The sequence below is a fragment of the Anopheles arabiensis genome, chromosome 2 (assembly GCF_016920715.1).
Source record: "Anopheles arabiensis isolate DONGOLA chromosome 2, AaraD3, whole genome shotgun sequence".
NCBI lineage: Eukaryota > Metazoa > Arthropoda > Insecta > Diptera > Culicidae > Anopheles > Anopheles arabiensis.
Window position 1 is genome coordinate 104,708,632 of NC_053517.1, and position 21,542 is coordinate 104,730,173.

General features: G+C 45.1%; 1 protein-coding gene across 1 annotated transcript; it reads left to right on the top strand.

Moving 5' to 3' along the window:
• The first annotated feature begins 2,226 nt into the window (after positions 1–2,226).
• Positions 2,227–21,499, top strand: LOC120894091 (peptidyl-alpha-hydroxyglycine alpha-amidating lyase 2). Its single transcript, XM_040296466.1, has 4 exons — positions 2,227–2,350; positions 5,987–6,336; positions 17,221–17,390; positions 17,466–21,499. Exons 2-4 carry the CDS (start codon positions 6,088–6,090, stop codon positions 18,262–18,264), a joined length of 1,218 nt encoding a protein of 405 aa, XP_040152400.1. The 5' UTR covers positions 2,227–2,350; positions 5,987–6,087; the 3' UTR covers positions 18,265–21,499.
• Positions 21,500–21,542: the final 43 nt, after the last annotated feature.

Below are 21,542 nucleotides of genomic sequence, written 5' to 3' on the forward strand. Positions count from 1 at the left end.
TAACACATAGCAATTGGATTATGTTTTATCTTTGCAATCACAACCATTTTTTACCATTAAACACATCAAATTTACGAAAAAATACACAGTTTTGTGACTACTGTACGTTGTACCTGTAATGGTGATATGGTTCCTATACTCTACGTATTGTGTTCCTATAGTGGTGGTAAACAAAGATAGCTCAAAAACTGTTCATAATATCAATGGAACTTAATTTTCAAGCTGTGTTCTTATAAATAGCAAGGATCACTACCTGACTGTATTGATTGCTTGCGTAATTTGATCGGAAAAAATGTATAAATTTGATTGATGAAACCCGGAAGAGATTGCTTGATTTGAAGCCGATTATTCACTCAGCCAGAAAAGCAAATCTTGACCTTTGTTTGGTAAATTACTAACTGTTCGGTTTAGATCATGTTGAATTTGTTGATCGGGGAACGGTGAACGTTAGCGGTAAACCGTTAGCGTTAGAACCGGTTTGTTCATACCGGTTCTATAGTTATCAGAATAATCACACAACGTAGGAGAACTTCAAGAAGAGAATATCGAAAATTAAATTGAGCAGAATTCACTGCCGCGATTAACGCTCACACCATAGAGACGATCCGAACACTAACCGAAAACTCATGTCTGTTGCCTATGTTAGTGAATACTGCTTTCCTGAATATTTTCACATGTCAAAAATATTCTCGAAAAAAATCTAAAACTACCTGTTTTTATTGATTTTATAACTATAACGGCTATAGAAACATGCCTGTTTTGTGTACCTATAATGGCACTATGGTTAAAAAACACATAAAAATAAATAAATATGGTCAACAGGCAATGCGTTTTAGTAAAACAATATTATTTCATAACGGTTATGTTAAAAAAAAAACTAATAATTGCGTTGTTATGTGGTCATTTAGAACGTTTACCGAAATATGAGTTTCGTAATGAAATTCTAAGGATTTCTTTCGGTCATTAAGTTACGGAATGGCCCCATCTAACTTTTAAACCCTTTGTAAAAGGCCAGAGAACATTTTACACTAACAAAAATAAATTAATTTCTTTTGATGTATCGTATGGAACGCATTTTAGTGCAACACCACCACTATTAGTACTACCACCACTATAGGTACGTTTACCCTAGGCTTTCAAAGACACAAGTTTTTTTTTTAAGTAAAAAATGAAAGATTCATTACATATGGTACAAAAGAAAGAAAAGCTTCCACGTTCATGGTTACACTGTTATATGCCTATTATTTATTATATATCAATTGATTTATACAAAGAAAAGCTTGCAACTAAAAGTAATCAAAATGAGTGGTATAAATAAGCACAGGCTGCATAAATAGAACACATTTTAAATGAAATCAATTTAAAGTATACAAAAACCCTCCAACGCGAAAATCAGCTGCAAAAAGTAATTATCTCCCACTTTGCTTCACCCTGGAGCGGTTAACTTCATGATACACAGATTTTTAATTTACATTTAATGCTGTTTTTTTACCGCCCCCCATGCGACACGCGAGAGGAGAGTTTTCCTTTTCCTGTAGCCATTTAAAGAAGAAAAGCTTTTCGCTCCTGCTTCTCCTGCTATATTTACACTTACACAAATCCTAGAAAGAAAGCCCCAGTCCCAGCCTGTCAGCTAGCAACAACGCTAAGCTTTAGTAAAACAGCATTTCATTAATGCGTAACAGAGTGGATGGAGGGGGAAAGGGGGAGGGGAGAGGTTGTTGATAGTAGTTAGCTCCCTCCCTGCTCCCCCTTCCCAGGAGTAGCGACAAAAATAGGTAAGCCCATACCATGGCAAAATGGTAGTGAATGGTGAAATCGAGAACATACCAACAGCATATGCTAACTTACAACACCAAACAACCCGAAGCAAGCAACAACAGTAACTGGAACAAAATCGTTACATGTCAAAGACATGCCTCCCCCTGGAATGGTGGGGAGGGGGGAGGAAAGGGAAACGGAAAAATTGTCCCCCGATCTCCCTTGTGCTTGTTTCCCTGTCAGCCACAGTGACGCACAGTGTGTGCCACATACTGAAAACAGCCACTGTGCGTGTGCTTGCGTGTGTGTGTGTGTGTGTGTGTGTGTGTGTGTATGGTGGCGAAGGAAAATCGAAAGAAAAATAGCGTACCCCCCCCCCCCCCCCCCCCCCCCAAGGGCCACCCGAACCGAGAGTCGTGGCAATACACGAGGGCAAGAAAATTCAAATCATTTGCCACACGGTAAACGAAATTGTCGGTTCAACGACGACGACGACGACAACGAGCGCACGTTTCCGGTTCTGGGACGGAAGTAGTCACAGCGAGTACCCCGGCAGCAGTAGCAGCAGCAGCAGCAGCAGCAGCAACAGGTTAGTTTTGAGGGTGGAAGTGTGGATTTATTTGATCTTTTGCGTGTGTTGAAAAGAGTGTGCTTTAGTGTGCTTTAAGATGGAATGTCCACGTGTAATACATTGATGAATAAGTGAACATGACTCCAAAAAAAACGGGAACATCAATTGAGTGGAACGAATGTGTTAAATCAATTGGAAATTGAAACGTTTAACACCGGTGTAAACGGCTTAACACGTTCAGTGCATTGATCCACGCTTGATTCAATTGACCGATGCACTACATTACCACCAGGGCTCAACAAACGGTCAGTGAGGTGCAGCAGTAGTTGCAACCGGAATCCCCTTGTAGCCGTGGATGGAACATCAACCACCTGGGGATGGGAAACATCGCATTCAATCCAAAAACAGTTTCAGTCTCCATTTCCCCCCTTTATTTATCCTTTTCCACATTATGTATGTATGTATTCTGTCCCATTGATTCCACGCGACAACCACTCCCAGCAACAACAACTGTTCTGTTCATATGGAGGGAGGTTTTGGATCGATTGCCGCCTGTGCCACTCGTGCAACTCGTCTCGTTGATGTGTGGTACCGTGCGATAAGCGTTCGGTTTCGGGCATGATTATTGGTGGCAAGCCCGTGCCTGATTGTGCTTGTTGCCACGTGTGTGTGTGTGTGTGCGCTTGCCCATGTGCCCACGAGTGACGGATATTATGTAAATTTCGTTATTTGATATCTCATTTCTGCTACTTCTTTCCTGTATAAGGGAATGACGCCACGTAACGTACGCACGCACGCACGAGGGGTAATGATAATCGTATCCTTTACGTGGCATGATGTTTATTTTGCGCGTGTCTGTGAGGGGGGGGGGTTGTTTTTTTTTGTTATTCTCTTCCGTTTATGCATCTCAATTCAATTTGATTTGACTCTTTATGATGATTGATTGCGTTAAATTTGAGGGGTTTTCTGCTATTTTCACCCCTACAGTTTCCTCTACGCTTTGTGTTAATTTTGATTACAGTTTGTGCAAGGTTATCTTGTGTTTTGTATTATTACTTCTTCTCTATGTTTTAGTTTTAGGAAGAAATTTAATGTCTCAATTTCCTCTGTTATTTCCTCTAAAATCCACATACTTTGAAATTACAACTAAAATTTTTTTATGAATTTAACCCTTTTTGCCATTCTACTTCACTTCCGCTTTTGACCCGAGAGCTTTCACAAGAAAAGCTTTAACGAAGCAAGCTCGTAAAAGCTCCTTCTGTCTTGTACAGCGTAAGCAGACAACCTTGTTACTAGCACGTAACGTTTGAGCAGGGTTACAAAATGTCATCGGCAATATCTAAAATTCTTACTGAAACAAATTCATGTCAGCGTAACAAGCTCTATTGTGATGATCAGATGTGTTCAAACAGTTGGTGCGACCCTCACATACTTGGTGACATTTTGTGCAACCAACTTTTGGTCAGTCACTTGGTCGTGACATTTTCTGTCGGTGATTATCACGATAGTCATTTGGTCAGCAACAAAATGAGCATATTTTCTCGCTCAATTGATTTATTCAACCCAACAGACCATAAAAGCAGACAGGGCGAGAAAGCATGCTCAATTGGGACCACTCGCCCAGTATGTCACAAGAATTTCGTGATTATCAGAGCGAGAAAATGTCATGACCAAGTGAGTGACCAAGAGTTGGATACTACAAAAAGGTCATTGAACATGTTATTGGTTCACCAACTGGTTGAGTTTCACCCCTGATCATCACGAGTTGTGTACGTGAGCTAACTGGAACTTCGTGTCAGTCATGACTCATGGGTGTTGGTGACTGAAACAGTGGAATTTCACCACATGATTATGCTTCCCACGGAATTAAACTCATCTTGTCAGTCAGAGCATCGCATTGAACTCAAGCACTAGCACGTCGCGTTCGGCATGTCATGACGCACTTTCATTGAGCATCAACAATGACCATCAAGCTACCACGGAACAATGAACATTGTTTTCGGTGATGATCGTCACGTGATGCTCATGAGATTTTGCAGCACTGCGTTTGAGTGAAAGGGTGGTTCATGTTTTGAATATTCTAAATATTTTTATTATTATAGTTTAATACAGTATTAAGCATCGCATTATAGTTGTCATACTCATACATTTAAATCTGCCATACTGAATGAAGTTGTTTTGGTACTAGCATTAGTTTGTTACAGCCTTTCGCATGGATGTTTTAGTTTTGCGAAACTTTTTGGATTCTTTCTACAATTTATTGACATTTTCGCGGCATGTTTAAGACATCATTTAACAAAAATAAGAAACTTAACACCCTTGGTAAGCAACCAAAATAGCCCGTAAAACCCTGGAATTTAATACCAATAATGAACACACATTATTTACAAAGCGTCATCGTTTAAAGCATTATTTTCCATTCATTATTTTCCAAACAGCAATGAAAAAATCTCTCCCTTAATCCAAACTAACTGTCAAACACAGACTGAAAGCTCCTCGAAAGCTCACCACACAAAAGCTTTGGCTTTTCTTTGCCTCACGCTTTCTCTCAGTCGCTGGAAAAGTGTGAGAGAATTTTCCAGAGAATTTTCCACTATCGCCCAACACCGTTACTACGAGCACGTTTACGGCTGCGCTCACCAATACAGTCATCCATCGGTTGGAGGAGTTGAACTTGAACACAACGCGCTCTCGCCCTCTCTTTTTCACTCACCAGGGAAAATGGGCTTGTTTTCCTTCTAGCGTTTATTCTCCCTTTCCTCCTTTATGCATGTGTGTTTGTGTGTGAGGGTACAATCTTCACGATAGAAAAACACACAAACACACACACCCATAAGCCATCGTACAATCGTACGAGGGGAACAGTGTCACCGTTCTTGCTATCAGTCAAACTGTCCACCCGTTCGTGTTTGCTGCTGTGTTTCGCGCAAAACAAGTGCCAACAAGGGAGGGGGTGGGGTGAAAAGCCCAGCGTACAACCAATTTCGGTGGACCGCGAGCCACACACGGGTCAGACATCAAGCGTGTCTCGAGCGAACCAGTCGTCGTCGTCGGGTCGCCTGGGTCGTCTGGGTCGGTCGCAGGCAGGACACGGTGTGCGTTAGTGAGGCCAAAGGGACAGCGGGAAAGGAAGGAAGTGATTGCGCCAACAAACGCCGTTTCCAGTGCCACCAGCACTGTGTTGTGTGTTTTGAGAGGGGTAGGGAGGTGTACAGTGTACTGGTGAAGCACACCAACATGGAGCAGCCATGTGTGGTGCCGGAAATGGACTGATTTCGCTGTGATTTCGGTCCGTTCCGTCCATTTCCGTTTTTGGCTGGATCGATTGCGGTCTAAGGCGTAAGTATTTTCCGTCGGATTGTGCTTGCAAGAATGAAACTTTCCGAGTGCTTTACACAGTGTTTGTAGTATGGCAAGTGTTTGGGAAAGTTAAAGCTCGCAAACGAGCAGTGAAGTGTTTCGTCTGACAGTTCCATGTTGTTAAACATATGGTATCCCTTTCCCTTGGTGTTAACAGGGAACATGACCGTCGATAGAGCTTTAAAGCCAGCTAAAAACCTTCCCCCTTCTTCGTAGTTCTAATTTTGTTCGATTGTTTTTCTTTCCCGTTTATTTCTTTACGGTTTCGATACGGGACACGACACCCGTTCGCAGAATCGCATCGACAAGCGTACGCCGTCGTCACCGTTCGTTCAGCACCGATCGCCATCATCATCATTCTACGCGGCGTAAGTCGTCCGCCGTTCAACAACAGGATGGCAACAGCAACGACCGGACAGCGCCGAACGGCCACAACGATGAGGATGAACCAAAGGCTGCTGGTGCTGGCGCTGGTCGCCCTGCTGGTGGCTGTGGGTGGTGCCCACTCCTACACGGTACCGCGCGATACCGACATCCTGCTAGCGGATGGGTTCTTCAAGCGTATGCGGGACCTGTTTGCCGAGCGCGCGTACGAAGATGCGCTCGGTGGTGCTGCCGGTCCGGCGGAGATGGCGGACGAACCGGTAAGTAACGGGGAGGGGGGAGCAGAAGATCCTGCCCGACCTAACCACTACGTACTTGAGGCAAGATTCTCCCACCGATCCCCTTCCGAAGCGTTCGATGTCGTTATTATTAAACGGAAATCGAGCTTTTTCGTCGAGAGGATGGCTTTTCCTCATTTGTGAGGGAGGGAGGGTGAAAGGAAATGTAGCAATTATCTGGTCCGCCTTTTGGCCTTTCTGGAACACTTTGCCGTTCGAAACAAAGCAAAGATCTCGTACCCCGAAGAAACAAAAAGGAAGCTAAGGGGGAGCTTGAAGAGCGCATTAAACAACGGCTTTGATACGGTTTGTTAACGAGCGGGAACGAGTGTACTACTACTTCACAGCGTTGGGAGCTTCTTTTCGGTTGGGAGGGAGGGGGGGGGAGAAGGGAAGAAACGGTTCGGTTTTATCATTTCATCATCGAGCGCTTCCCTCCGCCTCCTAAATGACTAATTTTCGGTGGGTCGCTTTTCGCTTCGATCGGTTCGTGCAGGTCAACCAAGCAACCAAAACGCGGGTCGTCGGACGGAGCTTCTCTCCACACCGTCCATCCATCCATCCACACACACACACACACACACACACCATTATCGTTATTGACTTCCTGATGAAATGGGCGATGATGATGGCTGGAAGCTACCACATCCCCGAACGACGACAAAGACCATGATGATGATGATGATGATGATGATGATGTTGCTCGTTCGTTTCATATGCAACAACATCGACCACGGGACCACGGGCACTGCATGACCAATGGCTTTAAATGGTGGTTTTAATGTACGTTGAAGAGGCTTAGTGGTTTGGTTGTAACTGGAGCAAAACACACACACACACACATCCTCTTGGTGGTGTGGAATTGATGGTGGAATTGGAAATGATTCGGAAAATCCATTTGCCCCAGAGTGAGTGTTTCCCTCTTTTTTTTTTGTGGGATGTTCCATAAACAGAGCGACCGGCCGTCGGTAATATCTACAAACCGTTTTATTTAATCCTTTAAGCCGTTGAAAGCTCTTACCTGACAAAGCAGCAAGGTCTGCGGGTCTGCTTTCTTGTTACTCCCATTATTAGATAGAGCGATCCTTTAGAGCTGCTTTGTGCAAAATCGTAAATTGATTATATATTTAACCAGCCTCCTTCCCTTCCCTGTCCACCCTGCTCTGCTCACAAGACATTAAAGTGAGCCGACAGTTCTTCCGGACAGCTTGTCCTCACTTCCTGCTTGTAGCGATTCCCCGCTGTGGAATTTTATCCTTCTATCGCAAGTTTCGCAACTTTCGCAAATTACAAATTCCAAACGCTGCTGCCTTGGGTGTTTGATTTTCATCTTAATCCTTCCGCGACAACCCTTAAAAAAAAACACAAACGAAGAAGCAAATTTCACAAGCATCGCACAAAACTTATGCACCATTAGAATTCCAGCCAGTTTCGCTGCCGGCCAGTGCCGCTCTTTGCCGCAAGCGCCCGGTGAATGCTTCACGCGGGGGGGAGGGAGTGCCATCCTTGCCGGCATCCATCTTAGACCTGCATAATTCATGTCAATTTCATTCTACCTAGAAGCATAGAAGCAGCACCACCCAGTAGGATAAAGGTAAATCGAGATAAGGCGCACGAGAACGCTTTAGTGGTGGTGGTGGTGGTGTTTGCCGTATCACCTCCATGTGCGTATATGCGGCATAATTAATGTTGCATCGTGTGCAGATGTGTTGGTGGAGTAGCCGCTTCACACTTCGCACATATCGTGTCCCGGGCGCATCTTCGTGGCCGGGCACAGCGATCGTTCGGTACTCAATATGCTCGCAGCATATTCCATCTAGCGCGAGCCTACCACCTCAGGAGTACTACAAATTAGATTGTCCGGGAGGAGATTCGTTATCGAGCATGGAGGAGGGGGGGAGGACACGTGGAAAGTTGTTTATGTTTGTGCTAAACTTCGACCATAGTACAGCCCACGAGCAACCAACTGCGCGGGATTGCGGATAGTGAGTGAATTTTTTAGGACGCTATTTTTGGAGGTTCCACTAATTGCGTTAGCCGCTAAGTTATGTGAAAAGGTGTAGTAGAGGGTGCTTACGCCACCGCATATGGCTGAGTGGAGCACGGGCTGTGTGGCTGTCCCTCCCGTCGGGCACGGGTTTTTGCGTAACACGATACGGAAATGGTGTCTCATTATAACCTCTTTTTAATAAGCGGGTACGTAATGCGGTTGTTATCACACGGCTGTCGGATGGTAGCTAATCCAGTGGGTTAGTTGTCTATTATCCGTTTGCACCGTGTTGCTTGTTAAAAGGTTCCAGCTTGTTGTCAAGTTGAAGTTAAGCTGCATTATCGATAGAAAAAAGGCCGTAGTTAATTAATTGGTGGGCTGTTGTTTTGTTTACTTCACGTTTTAATTCCTTATCAGAAAGGAAAGGACAAATTTCAACAGCAGATTGCGTAGGTTTGCTACGCAGATTGCATACTACTAGGCGTTTTACAGAGCAAACATGTCACAGCAGGTCACACACAGTAAGCTTAAAACGCCTAAAAGTATGCAATTTTCAAAACAGATTAAGTAGTTTTAGATCCATAATAAGACTGTTAATCCTATTCAACAAACTTTTATCACATTGAAGCATACTTTTTGTTGTTTTTCCCTCTGAACGGTATTATTTAGTCTATCTTAAAGTCAAACGATTATCACGATCATCATCTAAAAATGAATAATTATATTTCTTCCCATTCATTATTCATGAATGTACAATGCTTCGACAGACCGGCTGCCCAAAACTAATATTAATTAACATTTGCTAACCAATTGCTAGGCGCACCCCAAAGTATGCAAAGTGTCTGCACTTGCTTTAATTGCAAAAGCGAATGATTTGCAATTCATCAGCAGCAGCAAACAAAATTCATCATTCTATCGCTCCCCTAAAGCATCAACCAATACTTTCGGCAATTGAAACATGTTTAATCGCATGCGTCATTGTGACGATGGCACACATGCGACGGTCCCTTCGTCCGCATGCGAAAAAGTCACTCATGCGACTAATCATCATTAGCAAATTAATCTTCCAAACGCTTCCAAATGGTTGATTCCAAACAGATTCGCAAAAAAAAACCCCAAAACCCCCACCCCAGACGATAATCGAGAGAGAGAGAGTGAGGAAGAGATCAATCATGAAATTTAATCACAAACTCTTAACTCTTGTCCCAAAAAGCAGGAGAAGCATTTTTGCTCCTTAAGCTTTCTTCCAGTCATCCAGTTGACGATCAAACGTCTTTTGTGCGTCCTTTGGCCACATGAAGGCTAGAAGATTTAGCAAATATTCATTCACATTCCACATCCCATAGAGCAGAGCACACAAGGACGTGGCACATTCCCTGCGCGAGATGGAATGTTTGACTGTAAAGCTCCGACGCAAAATTCAACCCAAAGTGTTCAGCCCCAACTTTCCGTACGTAGTAGCGTTGATTCGTCTGATCGAAACGAACTACACGTTTTATGTGCTCGCTTTCCCATACTTTACCAACAAAAAAGGAGTGTATTTGAATCGAAAAGCCTTCTCCACTTTAACCCTGCATCAAAAGAACAAGACAGAAAAGGGTGGAAACCGCTCACCAAACCCAGACGTTTGTTTTCAATTTCAGCCGTTGGGGCAAAGCTTTGTTGTTGTTGTAGTGGGTACAAAAGTTTTTCTTTCTACCATACCAAAGCCTTTATCCAAAACGTCAATCGGTTGAATGGAAAGGGAGAGAGAGACCGCCCGAAGACTAACTAGAGTCTCCGCAGGAACTGCGGTGCAGGGTTGCTACTGCTACTTCCCGTTGCTGAGGATAGAAAAGCGCCTGCAAGAGTTACGGAGAAATGGTTTCCTCCTTCACCCTGCAGGTGTGTAGTCGTCGATGGAAGCCGGCGAGCGAGCCGCGCTTGGTACAACACAAGATTTACTAGTTGTTTTATGTTGCTGATGGGTGGTGTTGGTGGCCCCGGCCCCGTTTTTTTTTTTTTTTTGCTCTCATACTTCAAATGATTCCCTTTTTACTACTTCCTTTCTCGGGGCTCTATTTTCTGTGCAACTTAATAGGGTTTTGTGTTGTCCCAGCCACACACACGGCAAGCTCCATGTCCAGCGCCGGTTGTACATTGGCAAAAAGAAAGCAAGCGGCTTCTTGTGGTTGGTTTACCGGATTCATTATGGTGATTTGTTTTGTTCCTCTTTTGCTTACTTTAGCTAGTTTTCTATGCCCACAGAGAGCAGAGAAACACAAAACAGAGCAGAGTGAGGTTTGAGGAGAGGTTTGATGGTGCGAAAGAGCAGAGGGCCAAACCCGCCCGTCGGGAGGGCGTGCCACCACCGTCTGCGTGTACTGCGCCTTTAAAAGGCTAAACTAAAGTTTGCTTTTTATTTCCCACTATACGCGTCACCTTCGTTGGTTAGAGCTTCCTGAGCGAGCGGGTTTTGAGATGGTGCAACTTCCCTCCCCAAAGAAACCACACACACACACACACACACTCATCCATCCGACCGTGAATGGGAAACTTCTAAACCATAAACCTAGCCTTCTCCTAGAGGGCAAGTACGGGGGGACACCTTTCTCAACGATACACAATCTCCGGCCCCCAGAGAGACAGAGAGATTGCGGAGGTGATTCCGGAGGTGACACAAAGTCCTGACCTCACCACAACTCACAGAGAGCATTGGGGAGCTTGGGGAGTTTAAACTCAAAAGAAAAGTAAAAGAAAAAAAACAAGGTGATACAGATTTCGAGCCAAGAGTTCCAGCGCTGGATATCTGCATCACACAGAGGCGCCCGTCAGAGCAAACGGGAACGTGAAAACTGACACATTTGGAACAGTTTCTTCAACACACCCCAATGACCTTAGGTGTCCCGCTTCCGTGCTTGCAGTGTCCGAAAAGTTTATCCCATCTCGGAACCACCAGGAATACAGAAAGGATGACACGGAGTTAAACGGGGCAGAGATTGGAAAAACGGGACCAAAAAGTCTTCCTTTTGGAGTTTCGTGACCGCGGCCAAAACTTTCCTCATTACTAGTTAGGCACTGGCGGCAGCGGTGACTGATGACTAAGGCCTACCAGCCTTACCCCAAAAGATGAGTTGAGATTCTTGTGTGTGTGATGATGATGCGTGATGATGATCGGAGATGCTCAAGCAGACAGGTCAGGTCGGCGCATGCTGTGAGGATTTGGGCACCTTTTTTGCTGTTAACTGTTGACACATCACACCACCGGGGTGAGAAGAGATTGATGAAGCTTTTGGTTGGTTTGATTTTGACTGCCGTAAAAGTTTACCACCAAAAACAGCACCAAAAACTGGGAGAGCGGGGAGAATGGATGAAGAGAACCCTTTTTCGCATGATGATGAATGGATTCAATGTCAACTGGCAGGGACGGCGCGTCATATATTACCTTTTGATATTGATATATGGCACAGCCTGAACCTAACTCTCCCCTCTTTTTTCTCCCTATCTCACTGTTTGGGCACAGATAAAGAGAGTGGAAAATTGTTTATCAGATATGAGGTATTAATGTCCCATCACCCAAAGGGAGGATGTGAATTCCATGGGAATAATTCAATATTTGCAAGATCAACAAAAAGTTTTTGAAATTCTGATTCTTGCGGACATTCCCCCAAAATGACTCCAGCAACAGCACAGCAATAAATACAACAGCTTATTGTATGAAACGATCTCCCTGATCTCTACCTTCAACTCGAACTCGTGTTGCCTGTTGCCAAAAAGAACCCCTCACACTTCTTAATCCCGTGCGTCCGTGTGCAGCCGAGCTTGAAAGAGGGGTGCTGGATAGAAACATTGGCACGATTCGAAGATCAGCAGCTCCCAACGGACGGCAAACGCAAAACCGGAACGTGTCTAAGTGGTTATTGCGTTATCTTCACCCCCGGAGGGGAGGGAGGGGGACAGGGCCATCTGGCACGGTTGCCCAGTTTTTCACACATTTTCGCCCCGTGGTAGTGGTAGCACACACGTGCTTATTTGTGTGTCTGTGCGATGTGCGTTGCACATTTTGATGTGCGACACCTAGGCGCACTAGCTGCCTCCCCGAGCCGGTGGCCCCGTGTCTCATTGGTTTGGTGTGGTTATGATTAAAGAACATTATCTGCCGAAGGGCAAACCACCCTAGCAAGAGCCTTTCGGGGGTCACAAGGACACACAGGGAGCAATAAAAACTAATTGCAACAGCCGTGCCAAATAGCGCAGCCCGCTTTTACGCATCAGCAACAGCATCATCAGCAGCAGCAGCAGTCACATTTTAGTTTAGAGTTGCCGGAAAGTTTACGGGGACCATAATAACGAACCCGAACTGTGAAGGGGGCGTCGTTAAGGGGTTTTTTGTTTTGGAGCGCATTCGGCGTAGTAGGGGACACTGAAAACGAACGGAAACTATTATTGCAGAATCAACTAAAATGTGTATAACGGAGCAAGGGTTTGTTCGGAATGTCATAACTTTGTTGGACAATGTCATTTTGCAAATGTGGTTTTGCTTACCATTGATAACGAATGTGATTCTGGACATTGCACGAACACAACAGGGTCGGAATTCATCATGTCATGGGGTTGACGTTTTACGCGGCACGAGTCACTGCCTTATTACAGAAGTGTGAACCGAGACAAAGTTATATGGAAGGGCAGATCTGTAATCAGTTTCTTAGTATGTACTGACCCCAGGCAAGTCTGTAGTAGTATGTAAGCGTAAAATTCAAGTTCACCACAGTCCTTAAATGAAGCTCACTCTTCCACGAACACAAAGCAAGAAAGTTAGTTGCTTAGATAGCGTTGGATAAAGTTCATTCGGAGGTTCGTCGAACATGTTCGTCATTAGCAGCATTTCCAACTTACTCCACAATAGCTTAATCGCTCTCTGTCTCACTTGTTGATCGATTCCACCTTCATTCCGTCGTTCCTAAAATTCTGAAGAACTTGTATTATTATACCAATTATAATATTCTTGAAGTTCTTGAAGTTTCCTACTTACTAACTTCCAGATGCACCGAAACTATCTGGAAGTTTCCAACAAGCCTTCTTTTCCGGTTTTCTAAAATGACTTTACAAAGTCGTCCAGTTCCATGCCTATAACATGGGCCACCTGAACCTGATGAGCTTGATGCGCTGCACGTCTGCGAGATCGCTATACATCTTGTTTGGCTCGTCGTTGTATCGGCTTCTCCATAGTCTTTCCTCGCATATGAGGTCAAAAATCCTGCTGAGCATCTTCCTCTCTAACGATTTGGACTTTAACAGGGTTTCGTCAGATTTGGACAGTGGCATATGAGAGTACTAGAACTATAAAAGTACTATTCAGTTACAGTTTTAACCGTCTTTGAAGTAAACTCATTCCTCAGAGTACAGTATGAGCGATTGCTTTCAACCTGTTGTCGGAGTTGACCTTTGACCCGAGATGTTCAGGTCAATGTAACTCCTACGTGGTTTGAATTTGATTGTAGTTGGGCCGCTGAGGGTGCCACCATTAGTTTGGTGGCATTTTCTCATTTATCTTCAGCTCTTCAGCAGATCATGAGTTCCAGTGTTGGGGCAACCGTAATGCTTTATCTCTTTGCACAGATAAATGTGAAGTTATCACTTTCAGTCGTTCTCGGTGCCCGTCATTATATGAGTATGCGCTTGATGGACAGTCCTTGGTGCGAAAACAATGTGTTAAAGATCTAGTAGATCTAGTAGGATCGCGTAGTAGCCAGCAGCAATAGAGTGCTAGGACTAGTTATCAATATGACTCGCGAGCTTAACGATATACCCTGCACCAAGGCGCTCTATTGCTCACTTATCCGGTCGTTGATGGAGTATGCAAACATTGTATGGTGGCCAACTGCAGCGCGTTCTTTAGTACGTTTGGAATCAATGCAGCGCAAAAGTATACGATTTGCAACTTCAGGCTCATGGAACCAAAGGCTCGATTACCGGAATAGGACTGTTTGCTACTCGCGTTCATCACGGGTCTTCTCCATTGTAAAACATTGCTAAAATGGTTCGAAAGATTACTGCATTACTGTCCATCGATAGACAAATGAACATATATAACATATGTTATATCTATAAGCAAAATGCTCTTCCCAGAGTCTTCACCTTCAAGTCTCAAGGAATGGCTCTCTCCCTAGCTCCAAAACTTGAATAGGAAACAAACGAGCCATTTCTTGCCCGCTCTCAGGACTCAAACAAACCAATTCTTATTACTCATTCCAACAAACAGATACAAACCAACACAACAGGTCATTGAACCTTAACTCTCAACAATGAAAGATGACATTTAAACTTGCGCTTAGTATTGGTTACCAAAAAGTTACTTCCCAAAACCCAACAAACAGCGGTGTTACCTAGTAGAGCAAATGGGAAAAGCACACTTTTTGTTATCACCGCCCAACCGTCGGGGCAACAAACTTTACGGCACACCTTGCGTTATGATTAATAGCATCATAATACTCTGACCCCCCCGCCTCCTGATGATAATAAACACAAACGATCCACCGGGCCTCGGCCAGTCGTCCGAGAGTGCACTGTGTGTGTCCTTCTCCCCCCCAAGAGAATAACGCAAATAAATTGTCCATCGCACTTCTTCCATTTGCTGTATCTGCTGTATCTGCCAGCCAGCCAAAGCCGGCAAGAAGAGATTAAGTTTCCATGATTCATTTTAGTGCGCTGCTTTTAGAGTGCTGGAAGGCTCACAAAAAAAACTGCTCCCCTTGCCCCACCACTCACTCCGCTCGAATAATTCATATGTGTAATGGATTTTCCAAAAACCGGCCAGGACTCGCAGCCCCAGCACCAGGTGTATGAAAAACGAGCGATCCTACGAGCGATGCGTACTCTCCGATGCGATGGAACTGGCGCGCCTGGACCTAAAACGCTGGCCCCACAGTTTTGACATTCGGGAAAGCGTTATAAAGAATGCTTTCAGGCGTGCACACACAGACACACAAACACACACACACATAAAAACAGCATCCTTCCTCTAGAAACGGCCGTTACCTCCCCCCCACGGGCATCGTTCGGATGATCTGTTTCCTTTTTCGTTTGTGATCACACAACAACAACAACAAAACTCACTCACGCACACACACAGCTCCATTACGAATTTCGTGATATGGGGGGGGGGCCTGGTGGAGGACCCGTTACGTTACAGGCCACACAAAAAAAACTAAAAACAAGCGTCCGTACATACGGTGCGTGTCTTTCTGGGTATGGGATTATGATTTCCAAAACCCAGAACCACAAGAGTGAAGTACCATTGGAGCTTAATGGCACCACCACCGTGTACCATCTTGCCTCAATGTAGTGTAATGTATGTGTGTGTGTGTGTGTGTGTGTGTGTGTGTGTGTGTGTGTGTGTGTGCCTGCGACTCGAGGACGGATTGGAAAACTGTGCTTCTCCATCGCGCTTCAATGGAGGAAACAAAGGCACAAACAAGGATGCAATGTACCAAGAAACAGCATATGTAAGTCAGACGGGCGACACAGGCGAAGGTTTGTTTAGGGCGAGGAGCTCCCCTCAAAAGGATCACACACACACACATGAAGGGACATTCATCATGTAAATTGTGCCGCCTGCTATCTTCGGCAACCTTTGCTTGGGGATTGGGAACTGACAACACACAGGTTTGCAGTGTGAGCTGAAAGGTTGAAAGTGTTTGAATTAATCATGACTTTCGGGGCTTCCACTACCTGGGACGACCCGGGAGGTGGGGGGGGGAGGCGGAGAGGAGAACAAAACAGTATTAGCAAAGCATCCCTTCTCCCGATGAGTTCTCAAAACGAGCCTCAAACAAACAGGCCGGCTTTCCCACAGCTTTGTGTTGTGTCAATGCCATGCCGTGCCGTTCCGTTTATGAGCTTTTGTTAGTTGATACGCACCAAAAGCCTCCCAGAAGAGAAGTGCACTGACGCGTGTTTGGGACACACAACGCACAACGCGAGGTAGTTCGCGAAGTAAAGATATATCTTTATTATTATGGCCAACACACCGTGCCGTGCCGATAAGCGGTTTTCCTGGAATGCTGCTGCCTCGTTTACGCACAGAGGGTTGTGCGCGTCTCCTGCCATCCCATGGTGTCACCTGGTTTTGTGCTTTTGTATCAAAGAAAGCACCAAAGAACGGAAAATAGCACATTCTAAGCCGCACATTAACGCTGTGAGATGAAGGGGAGGGGTGTGGGAAACCTGGGGGATCGATAGGATCGCGTTATCAGCAACGTGTGACTCCCGGAGCAAGCTCGGAGCGATAAATCAATAATCCCCATCACCCACCAAATGGGAACCCATTACGGCTGGCTTTGTGTTGAAGGTGCTGACATATGAGCCACCGGGGAAAAGCAAGACCGGTTCCTCTCAATGTGCTCAGTTCGTTGATTAGTTAGTCTGCACTGGAAATGGTGGAAAGATTGGAAGTCTAATTTCAAACACTCAGGCAAGTGTTGTGAGACTTATTGAATTATCCATTTTCTTTTCTGGGAATACTGAATTTACGCTTGTCACCGTGACGCGTGATGTTTGGCAGCACTCACGAAGCCCAACCGGGAACCGGTGGTACGCATGAAAATTATTTCTGAGAAACCGTAAAGCATTCGAAAAGAATTGTTTTTAATATTTCAAGGAAAATCAAGTGACAGTTTCTTGGGAAGAATTCTCCCTTTTGTGAATGTTGGGAATTATACATTAGTTCTTGGGAAATTGAATGTCTTGATATCAGACAGCCAGCCAATGCCAAAATCTGTGACATTTCTGAGAAAGTTATGATACAAGTTAGGACTCGACCAATCAGTGCCTGAAATCAGACCCGAATTCCTCAAAAAGATCCCCATTTAATACGCCATTTTACGCCTCCTCCACAGCCACCGCAAGCGCCGGTCGATACCTCGCATCTGGACAGCCCGCCGAAGCCGAAGCTGGTAGAGGACTGGCCCAAGGTGAAGCACACCTTCGGCCAAGTGACAGCGGTCACGATCGATCTCCAAGGCAACCCGGTCATCTTCCACCGTGGCAGTCGCACATGGACCATGGAGTAGGTTTTGCACCGGCGTGCTGGAACATTTTGATCAATTTTCCAACTCCCCCTCCCCCCCTACCCCTCCCACAGGAGCTTCAACGCCACCAACCACTACCAGCACATCGCGGAAGGTCCGATCCCGGAAAACACGATCGCAACGCTGGCCGCCTCGGACGGGGCCGTGCTGGAGGAGCGTGGCGCAGGCATTTTCTACATGCCGCACGGGCTCACGATCGACCACAACGGTAACATGTGGCTAACGGATGTGGCACTGCACCAGGTGTTTAAGTTTATGCCCGGTCGGGACTATCCAGCGATTACGCTGGGGCATCGGTTCGAGCCTGGCTCGTCCAAGAGCCATCTGTGCAAACCGACGGCCGTGGCGATTGCCAGCACGGGAGAGATCTTCGTCGCGGACGGGTACTGCAACAGCCGGCTTCTCAAGTACAATGCGGCGGGCCGTTTGATCCGCACGATCCCGCAGCCGCCCGAGTTCCTGTCGCTGCAGACACCGCACGGACTGGCACTGCTCGAACATCTCGACATGGTGTGTGTGGCGGATCGGGAAAACATGCGCGTCGTTTGCCCGCGCGCCGGGCTGCAGACATCGTACGGCGAGGGTACGCAGGCGGCAACGATCCAGGAGCCCGATCTCGGTCGCGTGTTCGACGTGGCCGCCTACGGCGATCTCGTGTACGCGGTGAACGGTCCGACCTCGCCGATGATCCCGGTGCGTGGCTTCACGATCGATCCCCGCTCGGAAACGATCATCGACCACTGGGGCAAGTTTGAGAATCCGCACTCCATCACCTTCTGCCCGAACGGGTCGGCCATGTACGTGACCGAAATCGGACCGAACCGGGTGTGGAAGTTCACGCTGACGATGTAAGCAGCAGCCGCAGACGAGCTTCATGCGTTTCTCGTGCCACACTGCTCGCGGGGTGGCGTTCCGTTCTCGTTGTGTTCCCGCGACCCGCTCAACATGGTGCAGCAAACAACAGCAAGAACAACAACAACAGCAAACAACATCCGTCTGCTCCACGGTGACCACGATTTAGCCCTCGAACACCATCCGAAAACATGAAACAAAACCAACAACCCTCGGAACGGGGCGGTGACGGACGCACAGAGACACGGAACGCACTACGCGCGGTTCGGCGTGGGAAGAGCATGAGCACCACCGGCAGCAAGGGAAAGGCAAGGAAAGGAGTGCTCCCCCGCAAAAACCTCCAATGCCGCACCGCAACGCTTGCCTATTCCAGCCGGGAAGCGTTGTGTTACGGTGGTGGAATGAGCACAACTTTCGCTACGGGAAGCGAACCCAGCAGCAACACGTTTATAAAAAAGTGCATTCAACCAGCAGCACGGGAATATGAAACCGAAATGAGCCGTAAGGTAAAAAACAAAACATCCAAACCCCACAAAGGACATGCATAGAGATGGTGAGGATACCATAAACTGTGCAAAAACGGGGTCGAGGTCGAGATTAGTTGCAAGTTGATCCTTGCTCTGCTACTGCTAACTGTAGCAAGCGGAACGATGCAAATCTCTACACCATGCATATATACACATAACTATACATATATACATATTCATATACATAGATGCGCGCACCAGCTCACCAGCCTCTCTCTCTCGCTGGTGCTCGAGAGCCCTCTTATCTCTTATCCTCGGGGCATACATCATTTTGATCGAAAGGCCAGGATTGGGTAGCCGCCGCCGTGCAGGCATTAGCAAAAGGTACTTAACCGAGAGTAGTGATTTATATACATAGCCTCACAACACTAAAACAAACACACACACACACAATGCTGCAGCCACAAGTATAATGCAATTATATATACATAAATACATATACATATATATTTATATGGAAAGTAATTTCAAAACGGTGTACGACAAGCAGAGCAGCGGGAATTGCTCAAAGCATTCCACCAGCCCGTGCGTGATGATTTGTAAACAGGCAGAAGGGTAAACGTGGTTTAAAAAGAATTTAAAAACAATATCACAATATTAAACTAAATTGGTCGCTCGCGCTCTCTCTTAACTATACAGGATAAATCAAACAAAACAAAAATGCATTTTTAATTGTGTAGAAAAAGAAATATACCAAAAATACAGATATATCCTTTTCTAGGCGAACGAAGTATAGGCAGCAAAGTATGCACAACAAAACCCAAAAGCAACACGCTTTACCCGTTTGATAAGTAGATTAAAACCCACTTGGAACCAACAGCAACAAAAACAACAACAAAAAAACTACTACAATTTAAACTACACCAATTACACCTTACACATGTTGAGCTGCAGAAGCTGAGGAAATGCAAGTAGTAGGGAACAATGCATGTTCTTCTCACAGCTGGTAGAAAAACAGGTGCGCAATTAAAAATAGCGATGCCCTACGCTCGCTAGCAGTGGACTAGCAGTGCTTTGTAGTGAAAATAATGCAATCTAGAACAAAGAGAGAGAGAGAGAGAGAAACAAGGTTCATTAAAAGTGCAAACAAACAACCCCAATAATCTCCAGACGCCGTAAAGCACCGTTTTACTAACCCCCGCTAAGCGAATAAGGCGCGCAAAGCACACAACATACACCACACACCACACCACACAAGCAAGCATATTTTTATACGATGAATATAGTGGATAAATAATGAATTATTAACATGAATTGATAAAGTAGTTTATTAATTCCATAAGCAAACTGCAATAAGCAAAACAGCTGCATGGAGGCAGGCAGGCAAAATGTATCAAATACACACACACTCAGACACAGACTTGCAGTAGTCCGCCGGCGCGTCCGACCATCAACAAGGCGCTCGGGTTGTTGACGAGGGAGAAGAATATTTAAAAAAAAAAAACATCAAAAATATATAGCAAAACAAGCAGCAACAACAACAAAAAAGTATAATATAATTACCCACTTGTATCGCGCGAAGGTCGTCGCGCGTTTCATTACGATTGTTCTCAGGAGGATTGCGCGCGTTAAAGCGGCAGCAGAAAGAAGATCCGTTTTTCACAGTATGCTTCCTTACGGCGTGGTGGTCGTAGTTGGATCACACTTTTCTGTGTGATTGCCGATGAGATTGCTCCATTTTGCTGAAAGCAACAAACGCACCATTAGTTTGTTTCTGTTTCTGTTCACACCACATAGTATACAACACTTCTAGTTCAATGCCTGTTAAAATTGAAGAAAAAAAAAATTCATTAGAAATGTAGAGAAATCAGTTGTGAAGTTGTAGTAGCAGAAATACAGTTACAAATCCATACTGGAACAGTTACACAAATACAAAAAAAAACAGAAGGACAAACGTTATATGGTTTCTGTACTTCGGCGGGACCCCCATCCACGCAGCACGATGCGTGCGTGTCAAGTGTTTCAAGCAGGTTGAAGATGATTTACGAAAGAATTTACCAACATTCACACACTTACACACACGCAGCATTTAAGCGTAATTCGATTTGAATTTATACACATATATCTATAGAGCGTGAAGGGAGTGAAGGGAAATGGAAATGAAACTGTACGCCACTACCACAATAATTGCATGTTAAGAGACATTATAATATAATACCGTATTATACATACGCAAAAAAACAAAGGAAGAGATAAATTATAACTACACAATACTATTCGTACAATAATGACATACAAAATTATATTATAAAACCTATATATACACACGCAAACACACCAGATCTAATTATATATAAAGCTGAGACACATCCACACAAACCACAACTATAAAGCTACTGTTAGGCAATTTTATAGCAAAAACTCACTGACTAACAAAGCCCCAAACACACACACAGCTTAGAGCTGAAGTTACGAGATAGAGAGCAAGTGCAACTACTATTCCTACTATACACTACACCGCGACGGGTTTGGAGTAACGGTCGGTTTGAGTATGAAGAATATATACACACACACACACATATATATTACTTTCACACTTATCTACTGGCCCACAGTTGTGGGGAGGACATTTGTGTGACAAAACAAAAAAAAAAGAAAACTAGTAGAGAAAAATCTCCTGCTCACAGATCCAAACACACTATTACACCACACTCCATTTACAGAGAAGCAACACATATGTTGAATAAAAATGTATCATTTATTTTCCAGCCTTTTCCAACGTGTTGATTGCTTTACTGCTCGTTTACTAAA